General features: G+C 39.6%; 1 protein-coding gene across 3 annotated transcripts in view; it reads right to left on the bottom strand.

The window, feature by feature from the left end:
• Window positions 1–5,545: 5,545 nt before the first annotated feature.
• Window positions 5,546–21,958, bottom strand: part of LOC138650917 (carcinoembryonic antigen-related cell adhesion molecule 1-like) — a 57,321-nt gene continuing 40,908 nt past the window's right edge. For 2 of the 3 annotated variants that reach the window (XM_069740793.1, XM_069740794.1), the window contains 2 exons: window positions 8,410–8,470; window positions 7,594–7,758 (listed from right to left, as the gene is read on the bottom strand). In XM_069740793.1, the coding sequence (XP_069596894.1) occupies window positions 7,730–7,758; window positions 8,410–8,470 (90 nt within the window). In that variant the 3' untranslated portion in view covers window positions 7,594–7,729. Of the gene's footprint in view, window positions 7,759–8,409; window positions 8,471–21,958 lie in introns of all 3 variants that reach the window. The other variant, XM_069740792.1, reaches the window with a different exon arrangement.

Raw genomic sequence — 21,958 nt, 5'->3', positions numbered from 1 at the left:
GGGGCAGTAGTGAGTACGATGCGAGGGCAGTAGTGAGTACGATGCGAGGGCAGTAGTGAGTACGATGCGAGGGCAGTAGTGAGAAAGATGCGAGGGCAGTAGTGAGTACGATGCGAGTGCAGTAGTGAGTACGATGCGAGGGCAGTAGTGAGTACGATGCGAGGGCAGTAGTGAGTAAGATGCGAGGGCAGTAGTGAGTACGATGCGAGGGCAGTAGTGAGTACGAAGCGAGGGCAGTAGTGAGAACGATGCGAGGGCGGTAGTGAGTACGATGCGGGGGCAGTAGTGAGAACGATGCGAGGGCAGTAGTGAGTACGATGCGGGGGCAGTAGTGAGTACGATGCGAGGGCAGTAGTGAGTACGATGCGAGGGCAGTAGTGAGAACGATGCGAGGGCAGTAGTGAGTACGATGCGGGGGCAGTAGTGAGTACGATGCGAGGGCAGTAGTGAGTACGATGCGAGGGCAGTAGTGAGTACGATGCGAGGGCAGTAGTGAGTACGATGCGAGGGCAGTAGTGAGTACGATGCGAGGGCAGTAGTGAGTAAGATGCGAGGGCAGTAGTGAGTACGATGCGAGGGCAGTAGTGAGTACGATGCGAGGGCAGTAGTGAGTACGATGCGAGGGCAGTAGTGAGTACGATGCGAGGGCAGTAGTGAGAACGATGCGAGGGCAGTAGTGAGTACGATGCGAGGGCAGTAGTGAGTACGATGCGAGGGCAGTAGTGAGTACGATGCGAGGGCAGTAGTGAGTACGATGCGAGGGCAGTAGTGAGTACGATGCGAGGGCAGTAGTGAGTACGATGCGAGGGCAGTAGTGAGTACGATGCGAGGGCAGTAGTGAGTACGATGCGAGGGCAGTAGTGAGTAGGATGCGAGTGCAGTAGTGAGTACGATGCGGGGGCAGTAGTGAGTACGATGCGGGGGCAGTAGTGAGTACGATGCGGGGGCAGTAGTGAGTACGATGCGAGGGCAGTAGTGAGTACGATGCGAGGGCAGTAGTGAGTACGATGCGAGGGCAGTAGTGAGAAAGATGCGAGGGCAGTAGTGAGTACGAAGCGAGGGCAGTAGTGAGAACGATGCGAGGGCAGTAGTGAGTACGATGCGGGGGCAGTAGTGAGTACGATGTGAGGGCAGTAGTGAGTACGATGAGAGGGTAGTAGTGAGTACGATGCGAGGGCAGTAGTGAGTACGATGCGAGGGCAGTAGTGAGTACGATGCGAGGGCAGTAGTGAGAACGATGCGAGGGCAGTAGTGAGTACGATGCGAGGGCAGTAGTGAGTACGATACGAGGGCAGTAGTGAGTACGATGCGAGGGCAGTAGTGAGAACGATGCGAGGGCAGTAGTGAGTACGATGCGAGGGCAGTAGTGAGTACGATGCAAGGGCAGTAGTGAGTAAGATGCGAGGGCAGTAGTGAGTACGATGCGAGGGCAGTAGTGAGTACGATGCGAGGGCAGTAGTGAGTACGATGCGAGGGCAGTAGTGAGTACGATGCGAGGGCAGTAGTGAGTAGGATGCGAGGGCAGTATTGAGTACGATGCGAGGCCAGTAGTGAGTACGATGCGAGGGCAGTAGTGAGAACGATGCGAGGGCAGTAGTGAGTACGATGCGAGGGCAGTAGTGAGTACGATGCGAGGGCAGTAGTGAGTACGATGTGAGGGCAGTAGTGAGTACGATGCGAGGGCAGAAGTGAGTACGATGCGAGGGCAGTAGTGAGTACGATGCGAGGCCAGTAGTGAGTACGATGCGAGGGCAGTAGTGAGTACGATGCGAGGCCAGTAGTGAGTACGATGCGAGGGCAGTAGTGAGTACGATGCGAGGGCAGTAGTGAGTACGATGCGAGGGCAGTAGTGAGTACGATGCGAGGGCAGTAGTGAGTACGATGCGAGGGCAGTAGTGAGTACGATGCGAGGGCAGTAGTGAGTACGATGCGAGGGCAGTAGTGAGTACGCAGCAGGATTTTTGGCTGCTAGGGACAGCGTGAGCCTAACATTCGGGGCAGCGGATTGCCGCAGATACCCTTCTGTGTGTTTCCTTCTAATGGCCAAGGGCAACCTTGAGATGGACGTTGGGGGCGAGGGGTACACTCTGCTAGTGAAGCTACAGGGAAAGATGGCCTCGGACCACGTGGGGCAGAAGGTATTGCCATCCAGATACACTGCTAGAGGGGGGTAAGATCCTCAAGGGCTATGAGAGCCAGAGAGGGGGATGTCCCACCTATCCCGAGAACCAGGGCTAAAGTTGTATCCGGTACCTGTGGGAAAGATGACAACTCGTTGGGCCTTATGCTTTGTACCTGCCTGTAAATACTGGACAGACTGTCAGTCACACAGTAAAAGTTTGGTTTTTGATCGCTGCCCTGGTTCCAGAAGACGGATTCCTGGGGTCAGAAGAGGCCTCCAGACCAGAAGTAAGTGGAAAGTAACACATACACAGCAGCACATCAGGACTGAGACATGCCATGGCTGTAGGATGCCAGAGAGCGTGGGGCCCGAATCTCTCCCATGACTACCTCACTTGGGCATCTTACAAGTCTCCCGAGACATCCGCCAGGCTCCTGTGACAAGGGGGATTTGTAGAAGCAGCACAGGTGAGTACATACATGCCCTGACGAGTCTGGAGGTTAAGCACTGTTCATGTTTCCAGATCGGCCTCCATACTTCGTACAGTTACACGTTCGCTCATCCGTGGTATAATGGCGTGCTTCAGACCATCCAGTGATTGCCCTCACTGCAAGGCTTGGCCATGAGTTATGGTAGTCCTGGGCACTACTACTCTAGTTTCAGAACTATGCTCCATCGCACAGCCTCCGCCGACTTGTCTTCCCATAATGAATCCTGGTGACATCTCTTTCCCAGGTAAGTGACGCGCACAGACCCGACCACCCACATGAAGTCAATCGTGATTCATCAGACCAGGCTGCCTTGGGTGAGTTCGGATGCTCACATGCCCTCATAGGTACTTTCGGTGGCACGCGGTGGTCAGCATGAGCACTCCGACCATTCACCATAAACTGCGGTGTTCTGACTCCTTTCTCTCATAGCTGTGTCTCATGTTGCTCCTGTAAAAAATCTAGTGAGATGGGAGAAGTACATGTGCCAGAGGTGGATCTTGGACTTTCACCTGGATGAAGTCCCAGTGCCCTGCTCTCAAGTTTAGGGTATCAGGAAGCAGAGGAAGCCAGCAACTAGCCAGGATTTCACCATCTGGCCAGGGGTAAGGAGATCTTGCCTAAGTAGCAGTGATGTGCCCTCATTTCCACCTTTGGCCCCTATGGAGAGTTGACTGGAGTGAGAGATGATGCTCCTGAGGCTGAAGAGAAGAGGTCACACATGTAAATCCTGGGATGAGTGCGTATTCAGGGAGGTAATTACCACCGTTGGTTGCAGGATCTTGAGTAAACTCTGTAATTTTGAAGATACCAGGAGAGTTTGAAGTAGATTCAGGAGCAGCTGTGCTGTACCAATGTAAGGATAGACTCAGCATCCAAGAAGCAGAAGCCAGAAATTCAAAACCCAAATACAAAAACGGGGCTGAGATGAACATTGTGATGTAGTGGAGGACCTGCATCTTGGAGGGTAATGGGCTTTTTAAAGAGAAGCAGAAAAAGGACATGAGGTTCTCTGAAATTGCATAGAAAGCCAAGGTTGTGGAGGAAGATGAGGATGGACATCCAGAAGGGAAGAGAATATATGGGAGTCTCCATCTGGAACAATTTTTTGCTGCCTTCTTCAGAAGTAGTGATGAGGAGAGCAACATTTTGGATGGGTTACTTATGGCTCAGATACACCATCTCGAGTCTCCGATGAGGTCCTCTCTTTTGGGGGTAACCTACTTGATGACGTTCCTGGAGGGAATAAAGTGAAAAAAGAGATGAAGACAACAATGCAGGAGTTGAGACTGGTCTAAGTTCCTCGTTATGAGCACTCTTGGTCACCTGAAAAGTTACTACAGGGTATTGGCCCCATTAGCGTCACGAGGTTAGGCTTTGAAGAGGACTCAAATCGTAGGAGCAGGGAACAGAAATTTAAGATGGCAGAGGCAGATCGTATGGCGACCTATCCTGGGGCACTGGTGCTGATGGCTGTTCCTCTTTTGGAGGGATTTGGTCAGTGCAGTGGTGCTCAGGTGCCCCGTGAAGCCATTGAGATGACGGGTGCTGGGTCATCTGCTGCATGTTGATGTAATGTCTCTGCTAAAAAGCTTTAGGAAGTCTAGAGACAATGATGGGAGTAGGAATGCATGATATAGTGAGTTGGATGGCAGGAGTTTGAGTATATGTGTGAATGAGGGGAATACAGATAGGACTGTTGGTATAAATACAGGAGGGGTGGGTGGATAACAGGAATAGTGGTGATGTCAATGTACTGTGGTGGAAGAGGCATTGAATGTTGCTGGGGCTACAGAGCCTGCTGGGTCAACAAGGGTTAAGTCTGTTTCCGAGAGACAAAATAGTTCAGCTAGCCGATTTATTCCATATGCCCCCCTTCCCTGGCAGCGAGCTCTCAAGTTTGCAGTCAGGTGAATGATGCCGCTGGGCCAGCTAGCTAGCCATCACTTCCATGCCTGGACTCTGGGAATGGCATGTTGCACTGATGTCTCTTTAAGGTCCTTAAAAAAGGGGAAGAGGTCAATCGGTATAGAGGGAAGAGACAGGCATAAATAGACAGGCATGGCCTGGCAGCCCTTAAAAAATAAAGTGTGAGGGGCTTGGATTTCAAGGCAATCAACATCTACACTCAGATAATTTTGTCTCCTCAATCTTTTATCGGTTTTGTTTGCTCAGAGTGTCTTGACCTCGTTTTGGTCAAACTTGTATCTGGTGAAGGAAGAGCCTAGCCGGTCGATGTCTTCAGAATGAAATCAAGAAAGTTATTGTTTTACCATGTAATGGACATAATGAGAAGTGGTGGAGGTGCCAAAAAAAAGAGTTTGGCATCTGATTGGGGAGACAAGACTTTCATGAGGAAGTTAAAACATTCTGGCAGTTCTGTTACCCACATTCCTTAATCATCACTTCTAGGAAGGGACAGGATCCTGGCCTTCTACCACGGGAAGCTGAAGTTCTGCAGAAGGTCCCTCTTTGTGGGGGATCTAGATCATGTCACTGCTCTTCTGTGAGGACATTAGCCGTCATCTCTTTGACGAGCTGTGGCATTTGTACAGTCGTTGGTCTTGTGCTTTTTCCGATGGTGTCATGGGGCCTGTGCTGGAGAGCCGAGGATTTGCTTCCACTGTGGATGGCATTGGTCCGAGGAGGAAGAGCAAAACAAGTCACCCTCTAAGTTGAGGTGACTTTGAAACCATCAATAAGGTAGAGAGCTTAAGCGGACTCAATTTTGGGTCATCTCTAGCTCTTTTCTGGAGACTAGTGCTGGAATGAGAAAATTGGACTTGTCTGTGGGTCCATGAAAATACAATGAATATTTATGTTTGAAATTTATTTATCCATGAGTGAAAAACACTGAAGACAATTAACACTGACACATGGATCAAACATTGCTGAAACTTGGATCCAAAACAGTGTTGACGCTAGGACCATTTTTCGTGTACGTGATCTCCTATTTCTGGGGGTAACTTTTTATTCAAACGGAATTCTAAAAAGATATTGTACAAACCATATACACGCAAGGTTTCAAACATTGTGGACATTTCCAACAGTACAATCAAGTCACATAAATTTTTTAACGATCAACTGTCAATGATGGTCAATGATAAACAACGTTTTTGATTGATCGTCGTCCACCAGTGGTCTCTATGATCGTTTATCACACTTATTGTTTACCGGTCACGTATTCTCCAGTGTTGTACTCAGGTACTAGTCATTAAGTCTTTTCCATATGTCCAGTAGAGCTTTCAATCCAACTGCTAAAGTTACGTCTGGTCAGGAACTCTTCTGGTTGGGTTCGGTAATGTGATCCCGGCATGGAACGGATATGTCAACCCAGTCTAACAGAGGGATGCTGCAAACAATGGAAAGCCCATCTAGGAGAGGATGTAGTGACACAAGTCTTTTAACTCTTCAATTTTAGTTTTTGCATTTATTTTTTCCTTCTTGTCCTCCGAAGAGCCATCATTTTTTTTGGTTTAGTTGACATACTCAACCTGTTTTGAATGACACCATTCATTTTACCATATAATACACTGAAAAATTGGGAAAAAATTCCAAACCCAATAAAATGGTACCACCCCCCCTCCCCCAAAAAAAGCCTCAATTCTGCCAATGTTCTTTTGGGGTATTATGTTTATGTGATTCGTTGTGTGATTATAACAATACCAAACTTGTCTTTGCTTTCCTTTATTTAATAGGTGAAAAAAAAAATTCTAAAAAAAAATGATTTCTGACGGTTTTCTCCCTTAATTTTTTTTTTTCATTTTTCTGTCGGTGAAGTTGTATGAGGCCTTGTTTTTGCTTGTTTTGCTTGCTTTTTATTACATTTTTGGGGAAAAGATGCAGTGGTCGAAAAATGACATTTCTACCTTTTCAATTTTGTTTTGTTTTCACGATGTTTAACATATGGGTTTAATACATTTGATAGATTGGAGTGTTTTAACATTTTTGTATTGGTAAAAACAGCCAGATATACACATTTATTTTTATATTCTTAATTTTTTTTTATATGTTATTTATCTTTTTTTTTGTAGTCCACCAAGAGGATTTTCCCTTACCATCACTTGCACTATATACTGCAATACTTCAGTAAATAGGGAAAATCATGGTCTCCTATGTAACCCAGCCTGTCGACATTCTTCAAAGGAGTACCAAGATGGCGGCAATGGTTCTCTCAGTAAGCACATGGCTGTCAGGACAACCTATTGGCAATCTGCAATCACGTCATGGGTGAGATGATGGGTGTCTAAATGTACACCCAGATGGGTTGTCCTTGTACCCCACGTTTGGCCCCAAAGACATAAGAAAGCCAATACTCACCTCCTGTGCTGCCGCGGTTCCCGCGTTGTCGGCGCTCACTATGCCCGGGGCTCTTGTGCGGTGTTGTGACACTTGACCCCGGCACCCAATCAGCGCTGGAGTCACCGTTTCCCCCTTCGCATGGATTGAACATGAAGAAGAAGTCAGGGCTGCAGCTGCTTCCTGGGAGAGCGAGTGAGGACATCGCGGGAACGGTGGCAGCATGGGAGGTGAGTATAGGTTTTTTTATGTCATTGGGGCCAAGGGTGGGGTATGAGAAGAAGTTGTCCAAGTAGTGGACAACTTCTTCTTAAAATGTCACTGCCAGGGATTGGCAGTCTCATTCAAGTGTCTAAACAGCATCAATCAGATCTAGCTCCGCTTGCTGCTGTTAGAAGCAGGTGCTTGCTGTATAACACAGCCGGCATCCAACATGTATGGAACGAGTGCTGCTCCTAAACCTTCTCCATACACCCACATGCAACATAGGATGTAAAAGTGCAACTTAAACAGGTTATGATAGCAAATTATGACTTGTCTATAGTGTGATTACTGAGGGTCGCAGCACTCGGACCCCCACCGATCTCGAGGACGGGGTTCAGCATCCACACTACGGCTCCATTCATTGTTTATGGGTCAGTTGAAGATAGAGTACTGCTAAAAAGATTCACCATTGTAAACTTCTATCACTGTAGCGCGATAATAAAATATTGTAACTATATGACGTATGTAATATGTAAGGAATATAAACAACGATGAGAAATGACGCCATAGTAGCTGGTGGGTCGTCTTCTTGTGTCCATCCACATAAATGGAGAGGTTATGTCCGTGTGCTTCCAGACGCGGACCCTATAAATTGGGAGACGAGGGTTATAAATGGCACGTATCTGCGATATATAGGAAAAAAATCACAGAAAAATAGAATTGTTTTTTGTAGAGTAAAACATGAAAATGACGGCACATTATTTATATTGTATCACTAGTAGGTTTTGTTGCATCACTGCCACATGTTATTATTGACAGTGATAATATACAGGGGTAAGATCTGCCGAATTCATTAACACTTGGGCAATTCTACCTGCAGTTACTATCACAGCCAAACTAGAGAGTACACCCCGTCTCCTCCTTCCTAAGTACTGGAGAGATGCTGAAGGAAACACCTCGACAGGATGGGTAAGGCTATGTGCACACGTATTCTGGTCCACTGTGGATTTTTCCACAGCGGATTTGATAAATCCGTAGTGCAAAACCGCTGCGGATTTATCGCGGTTTTTCTGCGGTTTTCACTGCGGTTTTACAACTGCGGTTTTCCATAGGGGCAGCTGTAAAACCATTGTGGAATCCGCAGAAAGAAGTGACATGCTGCGGAATGTAAACCGCAGCGTGTGCACAGCGTTTTTTGTTTCCCATAGGTTTACATTGTAATGTAAACTCATGGGAAACTGCTGCGGATCCGCAGCTGCGGAAACAGTCATAGATGTAAAAAGATTATACTGTTACCTAGTTTTGGCAAAGGTTCTTCATAGACATTAGCATCAGACTTAGTGATGTCATCCGGTTTCTGAGGGTAAAACGCAAAAAAGCAAATGTTCAACAATGTAGAGTTTATTTGTCAATAATGTATAATAATAGTTATATTCTTGTACATAGGGGCAGTATTATAGTAGTTCTATTCCTGTACATAGGAGCAGTATTATAGTAGTTATATTCTTGTATATAGGGGGCAGTATTATAGTAGTTATATTCTTGTATATAGGTGCAGTATTATAGTAGCTATATTCTTGTACATAGGGGCAGTATTATAGTAGTTATATTCTTGTACATAGGGGCAGTATTATAGTAGTTATATTCTTGTATATAGGTGCAGTATTATAGGAGTTATATTCTTGTACATAGGAGCAGTATTATAGTAGTTATATTCCTGTACATAGGAGCAGTATTATAGTAGTTATATTCTTGTATATAGGGGGCAGTATTATAGTAGTTATATTCTTGTGCATAGGAGCAGTATTATAGTAGTTATATTCTTGTACATAGGGGCAGTATTATAGTAGTTATATTCTTGTACATAGGGGCAGTATTATAGTAGTTATATTCTTGTACATAGGGGGCAGTATTATAGTAGTTATATTCTTGTACATAGGAGCAGTATTATAGTAGTTGTATTCTTGTACATAGGAGGCAGTATTATAGTAGTTATAATCTTGTACATAGGGGCAGTATTATAGTAGTTATATTCTTGTACATAGGAGCAGTATTATAGTAGTTATATTCTTGTACATAGGAGCAGTATTATAGTAGTTATATTCTTGTACATAGGGGCAGTATTATAGTAGTTATATTCTTGTGCATAGGAGCAGTATTATAGTAGTTATATTCTTGTACATAGGGGCAGTATTATAGTAGTTATATTCTTGTACATAGGGGGCAGTATTATAGTAGTTATATTCTTGTACATAGGAGCAGTATTATAGTAGTTATATTCTTGTACATAGGAGCAGTATTATAGTAGTTATATTCTTGTACATAGGGGCAGTATTATAGTAGTTATATTCTTGTACATAGGGGGCAGTATTATAGTAGTTATATTCTTGTACATAGGGGCAGTATTATAGTAGTTATATTCTTGTACATAGGGGGCAGTATTATAGTAGTTATATTCTTGTACATAGGAGCAGTATTATAGTAGTTATATTCTTGTACATAGGAGCAGTATTATAGTAGTTATATTCTTGTACATAGGGGCAGTATTATAGTAGTTATATTCTTGTACATAGGGGGCAGTATTATAGTAGTTATATTCTTGTACATAGGAGCAGTATTATAGTAGTTATATTCTTGTACATAGGAGGCAGTATTATAGTAGTTATAATCTTGTACATAGGGGCAGTATTATAGTAGTTATATTCTTGTACATAGGAGCAGTATTATAGTAGTTATAGTCTTGTACATAGGAGCAGTATTATAGTAGTTATAGTCGTGTACATAGGAGGCAGTATTATAGTAGTTATAATCTTGTACATAGGGGCAGTATTATAGTAGTTATATTCTTGAACATAGGAGCAGTATTATAGTAGTTATATTCTTGTACATAGGAGCAGTATTATAGTAGTTATATTCTTGTACATAGGAGCAGTATTATAGTAGTTATATTCTTGTACATAGGAGCAGTATTATAGCAGTTATATTCTTGTACATAGGAGGCAGTATTATAGCAGTTATATTCTTGTACATAGGAGCAGTATTATAGTAGTTATATTCTTGTGCATAGGAGCAGTATTATAGTAGTTATATTCTTGTACATAGGAGCAGTATTATAGTAGTTATATTCTTGTACATAGGAGCAGTATTATAGTAGTTATATTCTTGTACATAGGAGCAGTATTATAGTAGTTATATTCTTGTACATAGGAGCAGTATTATAGTAGTTATATTCTTGTACATAGGGGCAGTATTATAGTAGTTATATTCTTGTACATAGGGGGCAGTATTATAGTAGTTATATTCTTGTACATAGGAGCAGTATTATAGTAGTTATATTCTTGTACATAGGAGGCAGTATTATAGTAGTTATAATCTTGTACATAGGGGCAGTATTATAGTAGTTATATTCTTGTACATAGGAGCAGTATTATAGTAGTTATATTCTTGTACATAGGAGCAGTATTATAGTAGTTATATTCTTGTACATAGGGGCAGTATTATAGTAGTTATATTCTTGTACATAGGAGCAGTATTATAGTAGTTATATTCTTGTACATAGGGGCAGTATTATAGTAGTTATATTCTTGTACATAGGAGCAGTATTATAGCAGTTATATTCTTGTACATAGGGGCAGTATTATAGTAGTTATATTCTTGTACATAGGGGCAGTATTATAGTAGTTATATTCTTGTACATAGGAGCAGTATTATAGCAGTTATATTCTTGCACATAGGGGCAGTATTATAGTAGTTATATTCTTGTACATAGGGGCAGTATTATAGTAGTTATATTCTTGTACATAGGAGCAGTATTATAGTAGTTATATTCTTGTACATAGGGGCAGTATTATAGTAGTTATATTCTTGTACATAGGGGGCAGTATTATAGTAGTTATATTCTTGTACATAGGAGCAGTATTATAGTAGTTATATTCTTGTACATAGGAGGCAGTATTATAGTAGTTATAATCTTGTACATAGGGGCAGTATTATAGTAGTTATATTCTTGTACATAGGAGCAGTATTATAGTAGTTATATTCTTGTACATAGGAGCAGTATTATAGTAGTTATAGTCTTGTACATAGGAGCAGTATTATAGTAGTTATATTCTTGTACATAGGAGCAGTATTCTAGTAGTTATAGTCTTGTACATAGGAGCAGTATTATAGTAGTTATAGTCTTGTACATAGGAGGCAGTATTATAGTAGTTATAATCTTGTACATAGGGGCAGTATTATAGTAGTTATATTCTTGTACATAGGAGCAGTATTATAGTAGTTATATTCTTGTACATAGGAGCAGTATTATAGTAGTTATATTCTTGTACATAGGAGCAGTATTATAGTAGTTATATTCTTTTACATAGGAGCAGTATTATAGCAGTTATATTCTTGTACATAGGAGGCAGTATTATAGCAGTTATATTCTTGTACATAGGAGCAGTATTATAGTAGTTATATTCTTGTGCATAGGAGCAGTATTATAGTAGTTATATTCTTGTACATAGGAGCAGTATTATAGTAGTTATATTCTTGTACATAGGAGCAGTATTATAGTAGTTATATTCTTGTACATAGGAGCAGTATTATAGTAGTTATATTCTTGTACATAGGAGCAGTATTATAGTAGTTATATTCTTGTACATAGGGGCAGTATTATAGTAGTTATATTCTTGTACATAGGGGCAGTATTATAGTAGTTATATTCTTGTACATAGGAGCAGTATTATAGTAGTTATATTCTTGTACATAGGAGGCAGTATTATAGTAGTTATAATCTTGTACATAGGGGCAGTATTATAGTAGTTATATTCTTGTACATAGGAGCAGTATTATAGTAGTTATATTCTTGTACATAGGAGCAGTATTATAGTAGTTATATTCTTGTACATAGGGGCAGTATTATAGTAGTTATATTCTTGTACATAGGAGCAGTATTATAGTAGTTATATTCCTGTACATAGGGGCAGTATTATAGTAGTTATATTCTTGTACATAGGGGCAGTATTATAGTAGTTATATTCTTGTACATGGGGCAGTATTATAGTAGTTATATTCTTGTACATAGGGGCAGTATTATAGTAGTTCTATTCTTGTACATAGGGGCAGTATTATAGTAGTTCTATTCTTGTACATAGGGGCAGTATTATAGTAGTTATATTCTTGTACATAGGGGCAGTATTATAGTAGTTCTATTCTTGTACATAGGAGCAGTATTACAGTAGTTATATTCTTGTACATAGGAGCAGTATTACAGTAGTTATATTCTTGTACATAGGGGCAGTATTATAGTAGTTATATTCTTGTACATAGGAGCAGTATTATAGTAGCTTTATTCTTGTACATGGGGGCAGTATTATAGTAGTTATATTCTTGTACATAGGGGCAGTATTATAGTAGTTATATTCTTGTACATAGGGGCAGTATTATAGTAGTTATATTCTTGTACATGGGGCAGTATTATAGTAGTTATATTCTTGTACATAGGGGCAGTATTATAGTAGTTATATTCTTGTAGATAGGAGCAGTATTATAGTAGTTATATTCTTGTACATTGGAGCAGTATTATAGTAGTTATATTCTTGTACATGGGGCAGTATTATAGTAGTTATATTCTTGTACATAGGAGCAGTATTATAGTAGTTATATTCTTATACATAGGGGCAGTATTATAGTAGTTATATTCTTGTACATAGGGGCAGTATTATAGTAGTTATATTCTTGTACATGGGGCAGTATTATAGTAGTTATATTCTTTTACATAGGGGCAGTATTATAGTAGTTATATTCTTGTAGATAGGAGCAGTATTATAGTAGTTATATTCTTGTACATAGGGGCAGTATTATAGTAGTTATATTCTTGTACATGGGACAGTATTATAGTAGTTATATTCTTGTACATAGGGGCACATTATAGTAGTTATATTCTTGTACATGGGGCAGTATTATAGTAGTTATATTCTTGTACATAGGGGCAGTATTATAGTAGTTATATTCTTGTACATAGGGGCACATTATAGTAGTTATATTCTTGTACATGGGGCAGTATTATAGTAGTTATATTCTTGTACATAGGGGCAGTATTATAGTAGTTATATTCTTGTACATAGGGGCACATTATATTAGTTATATTCTTGTACATGGGGCAGTATTATAGTAGTTATATTCTTGTACATAGGGGCAGTATTATAGTAGTTATATTCTTGTAGATAGGAGCAGTATTATAGTAGTTATATTCTTGTACATAGGGGCAGTATTATAGCAGTTATATTCTTGTACATAGGGGCAGTATTATAGTAGTTATATTCTTGTACATAGGGGCAGTATTATAGTAGTTATATTCTTGTACATAGGGGCAGTATTATAGTAGTTATATTCTTGTACATAGTGGCAGTATTATAGTAGTTATATTGTTGTACATGGGGCAGTATTATAGTAGTTATATTCTTGTACATAGGAGCAGTATTATAGTAGTTATATTCTTATACATAGGGGCGGTATTATAGTAGTTATATTCTTGTACATAGGGGCACATTATAGTAGTCATATTCTTGTAAATGGGGCAGTATTATAGTAGTTATATTCTTGTGCATAGGGGCAGTATTATAGCAGTTATATTCTTGTACATAGGGGCAGTATTATAGTAGTTATATTCTTGTACATAGGAGCAGTATTATAGTAGTTATATTCTTGTACATAGGGGCAGTATTATAGTAGTTATATTCTTGTACATGGGACAGTATTATAGTAGTTATATTCTTGTACATAGGGGCACATTATAGTAGTTATATTCTTGTACATGGGGCAGTATTATAGTAGTTATATTCTTGTACATAGGGGCAGTATTATAGTAGTTATATTCTTGTACATAGGGGCACATTATAGTAGTTATATTCTTGTACATGGGGCAGTATTATAGTAGTTATATTCTTGTACATAGGGGCAGTATTATAGTAGTTATATTCTTGTACATAGGGGCACATTATATTAGTTATATTCTTGTACATGGGGCAGTATTATAGTAGTTATATTCTTGTACATAGGGGCAGTATTATAGTAGTTATATTCTTGTAGATAGGAGCAGTATTATAGTAGTTATATTCTTGTACATAGGGGCAGTATTATAGCAGTTATATTCTTGTACATAGGGGCAGTATTATAGTAGTTATATTCTTGTACATAGGGGCAGTATTATAGTAGTTATATTCTTGTACATAGGGGCAGTATTATAGTAGTTATATTCTTGTACATAGTGGCAGTATTATAGTAGTTATATTGTTGTACATGGGGCAGTATTATAGTAGTTATATTCTTGTACATAGGAGCAGTATTATAGTAGTTATATTCTTATACATAGGGGCGGTATTATAGTAGTTATATTCTTGTACATAGGGGCACATTATAATAGTTATATTCTTGTAAATGGGGCAGTATTATAGTAGTTATATTCTTGTACATAGGGGCAGTATTATAGCAGTTATATTCTTGTACATAGGGGCAGTATTATAGTAGTTATATTCTTGTACATAGGGGCAGTATTATAGTAGTTATATTCTTGTACATAGGGGCAGTATTATATTAGTTATATTCTTGTACATAGGAGCAGTATTATAGTAGTTATATTCTTGTACATGGGGCAGTATTATAGTAGTTACATTCTTGTACATAGGAGCAGTATTATAGTAGTTATATTCTTATACATAGGGGCAGTATTATAGTAGTTATATTCTTGTACATAGGGGCACATTATAGTAGTTATATTCTTGTACATGGGGCAGTATTATAGTAGTTATATTCTTGTACATAGGGGCAGTATTATAGTAGTTATATTCTTGTACATAGGGGCACATTATAGTAGTTATATTCTTGTACATGGGGCAGTATTATAGTAGTTATATTCTTGTACATAGGGGCAGTATTATAGTAGTTATATTCTTGTACATAGGGGCACATTATAGTAGTTATATTCTTGTACATGGGGCAGTATTATAGTAGTTATATTCTTGTACATAGGGGCAGTATTATAGTAGTTATATTCTTGTACATAGGGGCACATTATAGTAGTTATATTCTTGTACATGGGGCAGTATTATAGTAGGTATATTCTTGTACATAGGGGCAGTATTATAGTAGTTATATTCTTGTAGATAGGAGCAGTATTATAGTAGTTATATTCTTGTACATAGGGGCAGTATTATAGCAGTTATATTCTTGTACATAGGGGCAGTATTATAGTAGTTATATTCTTGTACATAGGGGCAGTATTATAGTAGTTATATTCTTGTACATAGTGGCAGTATTATAGTAGTTATATTCTTGTACATAGGGGCAGTATTATAGTAGTTATATTGTTGTACATAGGGGGCAGTATTATAGTAGTTATATTCCTGTACATAGGGGCAGTATTATAGCAGTTCTATTCTTGTACATAGAGGCAGTATTATAGTAGTTCTATTCCTGTACATAGGGGCAGTATTATAGTAGTTATATTCTTGTAGATAGGAGCAGTATTATAGTAGTTCTATTCTTGTACATAGGGGCAGTATTATAGTAGTTCTATTCCTGTACATAGGGGCAGTATTATAGTAGTTATATTCTTGTACATAGGGGCAGTATTATAGTAGTTATATTCTTGTACATAGGAGCAGTATTATAGTAGTTATATTCTTGTACATAGGAGCAGTATTATAGTAGTTATATTCTTGTACATGGGGGCAGTATTATAGTAGTTATATTCTTGTACATGGGGGCAGTATTATAGTAGTTATATTCTTGTACATGGGGGCAGTATTATAGTAGTTATATTCTTGTACATAGGAGCAGTATTATAGTAGTTATATTCTTGTACATAGGAGCAGTATTATAGTAGTTATATTCTTGTACATAGGAGCAGTATTACAGTAGTTATATTCTTGTACATAGGGGCAGTATTATAGTAGTTATATTCTTGTACATAGGAGCAGTATTATAGTAGTTATATTCTTGTACATGGGGCAGTATTATAGTAGTTATATTCTTGTACATAGGAGCAGTATTATAGTAGTTATATTCTTGTACATAGGGGCAGTATTATAGTAGTTATATTCTTGTACATGGGACAGTATTATAGTAGTTATATTCTTGTACATAGGGACAGTATTATAGTAGTTATATTCTTGTACATGGGGCAGTATTATAGTAGTTATATTCTTGTACATAGGGTCAGTATTATAGTAGTTATATTCTTGTAGATAGGAGCAGTATTATAGTAGTTATATTCTTGTACATAGGGGCAGTATTATAGTAGTTATATTCTTGTACATAGGGGCAGTATTATAGTAGTTATATTCTTGTACATAGGGGCAGTATTATAGTAGGTATATTCTTGTACATAGGGGCAGTATTATAGTAGTTATATTCTTGTACATAGGGGCAGTATTATAGTAGTTATATTCTTGTACATAGGGGCAGTATTATAGTAGTTATATTCTTGTACATAGGAGCAGTATTATAGTAGTTATATTCTTGTACATAGTGGCAGTATTATAGTAGTTATATTCTTGTACATAGGGGCAGTATTATAGTAGTTATATTCTTGTACATAGGGGCAGTATTATAGTAGTTATATTCTTGTACATAGGGGCAGTATTATAGTAGTTCTATTCCTGTACATAGGGGCAGTATTATAGTAGTTATATTCTTGTACATAGGGGCAGTATTATAGTAGTTATATTCTTGTACATAGGGGCAGTATTATAGCAGTTATATTCTTGTACATAGGGGCAGTATTATAGTAGTTATATTCTTGTAAATAGGGGCAGTATTATAGTAGTTATATTCTTATACATAGGGGGCAGTATTATAGTAGTTATATTCTTGTACATAGGGGCAGTACTATAGTAGTTATATTCTTGTACATATGAGCAGTATTATAGTAGTTATATTCTTGTATATAGGGGCAGTATTATAGTAGTTATATTCTTGTACATAGGAGCAGTATTATAGTAGTTCTATTCTTGTACATATGAGCAGTATTATAGTAGTTATATTCTTGTATATAGGGGGCAGTATTATAGTAGTTATATTATTGTACATAGGGGCAGTATTATAGTAGTTATATTCTTGTACATAGGGGCAGTATTATAGTAGTTATATTCTTGTACATAGGGGCAGTATTACAGTAGTTATATTCTTGTAAATAGGGGCAGTATTATAGTAGTTATATTTTTATACATAGGGGCAGTATTATAGTAGTTATATTCTTGTACATAGTGGCAGTATTATAGTATAGTATTAAGAAACCCCATTTTGGAAATTAGACCCCTTAAGCCATGACAGTGCCTTGAGAAAGTATTCGGCCCCCTGCAACTTTGCAACCTTTTCCCACATATTGTGCTTCAAACATAAAGATACCAAATGTAAATTTTTGGTGAAGAATCAACAACAAGTGGAACACAATTGTGCAGTTGAACGAAATTTATTGGTTATTTTAAATTTTTGTGGAAATTCAAAAACTGAGATGTGGGGTGTGCAATATTATTTGTCCCCTTTACTTTCACTCCAGAAGTTCACTGTGGATCTCTGAATGATCCAATGTTGTCCTAAATGCCTAATGATGATAAATATAATCCACCTGTGTGTAATCAAGTCTCCGTATAAATGCACCTGCTCTGTGATAGTCTCAGGGTTCTGTGTGAAGCATCATGAAGACCAAGGAACACAACAGGCAGGTCCGTGATACTGTTGTGGAGAAGTTTAAAGCCGGATTTGGATACAAAATGATTTCCAAAACTTTAAACATCCCAAGGAGCACTGTGCAAGCGATCATATTGAAATGGAAGGAGGATCATACCACTGCGAATCTACCAAGACCCGGCCGTCCCTCTAAACTTTCATCTCAAACAAGGAGAAGACTGATCAGAGATGCAGCCAAGAGGCCCATGATCACTCTGGATGAACGGCAGAGATCTACAGCTGAGGTGGGACAGTCTGTCCATAGGACAACAATCAGTCGTACACAGCACAAATCTGGCCTTTATGGAAGACTGGCAAGAAGAAAGCCGTTTCTCAAAGATATCCATAAAAAGTGTTGTTTAAAGTTTGCAACAAGCCACCTGGGAGACACCAAACATGTGGAAGAAGGTGCTCTGGTCAGAGGAAACCAAAATCGAACTTTTTGGCAACAATGCCAAACGATATGTTTGGGGTAAAGCAACACAGCTCATCACCCTGAACACACCATCCCCACTGTCAAACATGGTGGTGGCAGCATCATGGTTTGGGCCTGCTTTTCTTCAGCAGGGACAGGGAAGATGGTTAAAATTGATGGGAAGATGGATGGAGCCAAATACAGGACCATTCTTGAAGAAAACCTGTTGGAGTCTGCAAAAGACCTGAGACTGGGACGGAGATTTGTCTTCCAACAAGACAATGATCCCAAACACAAAGCAAAATCTACAATGGAATGGTTCAGAAATAAACGTATCCAGGTGTTAGAGTGGCCAAGTCAGAGTCCAGACCTCAATCCAATCGAGAATCTGTGGAAAGAGCTGAAAACTGCAGTTCACAAACGATCTCCATCAAACCTCACTGAGCTCGAGCTGTTTGCCAAGGAAGAATGGACGAGAATTTCAGTCTCTCCATGTACAAAACTGATAGAGACAAACCCCAAGTGCAGCAAAAGGTGGAGCAATAAAGTATTAAGGTAAAGGGGCCGAATAATATTGCACGCCCCACTTTTCAGTTTTCGAATTTCCACAAATATTTAAAATAACCAATACATTTCGTTCAACTTCACAATTGTGTTCCACTTGTTGCTGACTCTTCACCAAAAATTTACATTTGGTATCTTTATGTTTGAAGCATCCAAAGACATACTGATAGGGAATTTAGAATGTGAGCCCCATTGGGGACAGCGATGATAATGTGTGCAAACTGTAGAGCGCTGGGGAATATGTTAGCGCTCTATAAAAATAAAGAAAATAAAAGATTATTATTAAAGCATGATATGTGGGAAAAGGTTGAAAAGTTCCAGGGGGCCAAATACTTTTGCAAGGCACTGTATATTCAACTTCCAGGTGCTTCACAGAATTTTAAAATGTTGAGCCCACACAAAATGTTGTTTTGGCCCCAATTTTTTTTATTTTTACAAGGCTAACAGGAGAAATTGCACCATACAATTTATGGTGCAATTTCTCCTGAGTATGCAGATACCCCATATGTGGTCAAGAACTACTTTTGAGGGACATTACAAAGCTCAGAATTGAAGAAGTTCCATACTGGAGTTCAGATTTTGCTGGAATGGTTTGTCCATGTTGTGTCACATTGGTAGCGCCCCTGAGGTCCCAGAACAGCAGAGGAATCCCCCATAAGTGACATAATTTTGCAAGTTATACCTATCAATGAATTCTAGGGGTGCAGTTAGCATGTTGATACCACATATGCCCCTCAGAAATGAAAACCATTGGGCAGTGAAGAAAGAATAATTACATTTTTAGAGCTAAAATGTTGATTCATCCCCAAATTTTTAATTTTTATAAGGACTAATAGGAAAAACTGGACCTCACAATCTACTGTTGTAATGATGATTTGACTCCATGGGTGTTTTCCCAGAGACAAGCAGCAATGAATTTTGCTGAACGAAGATTCCAAATCTGCCATTGTATAGCTTGCACGTTGTAGTGACCAGTACGTTGTAGTGACCAGTGCATTATGCCCAGCTCATGCTTTTGGAGACACGCACCTGTAAATTAGGCGGGCTCTCTTCGCTACAGAAATGCCAAACATGTGGACACTAAATGTGGTTTATGTACACTGATGGGCTCAAAAGGGAGTAGGCATTTGGATCTGGGAGTGCAGAATTCGTTGGATTTCTTTTCGGGGATGAGGAACTATTTTACTTATCCAGATATTTGTACTACCAGTAACGTTGAAGCCCCTTATATTTCCGGTAACCGATGATGGACCTGAGTGGGGACTTGCTTTTTTTTGTGGATTGATTTGAAGCTTTTATTGGGAACATTTTATATAATATTTTGGATCACATTTATCCGTCGCTCTACGCTGAGCATTTACATTGGGGTTTCCCTTTAAATCTTCTAGTGACGTAATTCAGATGAAACCCCCGAAGAAGCCACTCACTATAATGAGGCAGCAGAGTTACCCTGAACTCCGTCTGGCCTTTGTTTAGCGATGTCCTTCTTTTCAGAAGTGCACAAAATTGTGCCAAACTACGCATTTATGCAATCCTAAAAAGACGGACACCGCCGGATCACAGGTCAGACAGCGTCCACAGTGACTCCATCTGCCTCAATATTGGTAATCTACCACAGGGGATTCTGTCTGAATAATGTATTTCAGAGATTTACACAAAAAACCCAGGGGTGAGCACTCCGAGCAGAGCGCAGGATAAATGTGGGCCGAGCCTTACTGCGATCTTTGGGAGGCAGAATGAACAAATGAATAGTAGGTCAAAAATTGGTTTCATTTATTTTTTACACCGTTCCTTGTCCTTGATTAGATGACTCTGTTTTTCGGGTTGGTGCAATACCAGATTTATATCGGGTTTTTATGTTTGGCTGCTGTCACACACTAAAAGAGGCTTTGTTTTTGCAAAAACTAGTTTTTACGCTGCCATGTTTTCAAAGCTATAATTTTTCGATATTTTTGTAGATAAAGTCATGTGAGGGCTTGTTTTTTGCTGAAGAGTTGACTTTTTTATTGGTACCATTTTTGGGCACATGACATTTTTTGATTGCTTTCTATTCCAATTTTTGGGAGACAAAAACCAGCAATTCAGGAATTGTTATTTTTTTATGCCGTTCTGCATGTGGTAAAATTGATAAGGCTTAGTGTTGAGCGATACCTTCCGATATTTGAAAGTATCGGTATCGGATTGTATCGGCCGATATCCGAAAAATATCGGATCTCGCCTATACCGATATCCGATACCAATACAAGTCAACGGGACCCAAATATCAGAAGGTATCCTGGAATGGTTCCCAGGGTCTGAAGGAGAGGAAACTCTCCTTCAGGCCCTGGGATCCATATTCATGTAAAAAAATAAAGAATAAAAAAAAAAAAATATGGATATACTCACCCCTCCGATGGCCCCTGGCTATAAGCGGTGTAACCGGCAGCCTCTGTTCCTAAGAATGCAGGGTGAAGGACCTTCGATGACGTCGCAGCTTGTGATTGGTCGCGTGACCGCTCACGCGACCAATCACAAACCGCGACGTCATCGCAGGTCCTTCACTCGCTCATTCTTAGGAGGGGAGATTGCCGGTTACAGCGGTTTCAACTAGGGCGCGTCCGAGGGTGAGTATGTCAATATTTTTTATTTTTATTCTTTATTTTACACATGAATATGGATCCCGATACCGATTCCCGATATCGCAAAAATATCGGAACTCGGTATCGGAATTCCGATACCTCAAATATCGGCCGATACCCGATACTTGCGGTATCGGAATGCTCAACACTAATAAGGCTACTTTATGTAGAAAAGAACTCTGACCGCCTTAATGATTTAGCTTTTCATCACTGATATGGATCAAGTGTTTGATGGCCCAAATTGTTGTGTTACTGCTAATACCAAGTGGAAGGAGGCTAATGGCTGTGTAATTAATGCTGTGATGTAACCCGGAGTATTTCTCTTTAGTGCACGTAAGCACTAAGGTGCCGTTTAGTGCGTCTGGGTCCGTGTTGCGGGTAGCTATGAGAGATGGCGGGTCTGGCTACCCACATACCTCACTTGTGGGTGTGGTTTACAGCCTACATAATGGACACTGTTTGGCACATGGTCTATGTCTTGGGAGGTAGAAGACCTCCTGTGTGTGTGGCTCCAGACCGAGCCTGCATGCTGGAC

The sequence above is a fragment of the Ranitomeya imitator genome, chromosome 10, assembly GCF_032444005.1.
Source record: "Ranitomeya imitator isolate aRanImi1 chromosome 10, aRanImi1.pri, whole genome shotgun sequence".
NCBI classification, from domain to species: domain Eukaryota; kingdom Metazoa; phylum Chordata; class Amphibia; order Anura; family Dendrobatidae; genus Ranitomeya; species Ranitomeya imitator.
Note: the sequence above shows the minus strand (reverse complement) of the source record. Positions and strands in the feature narration are given on the sequence as shown.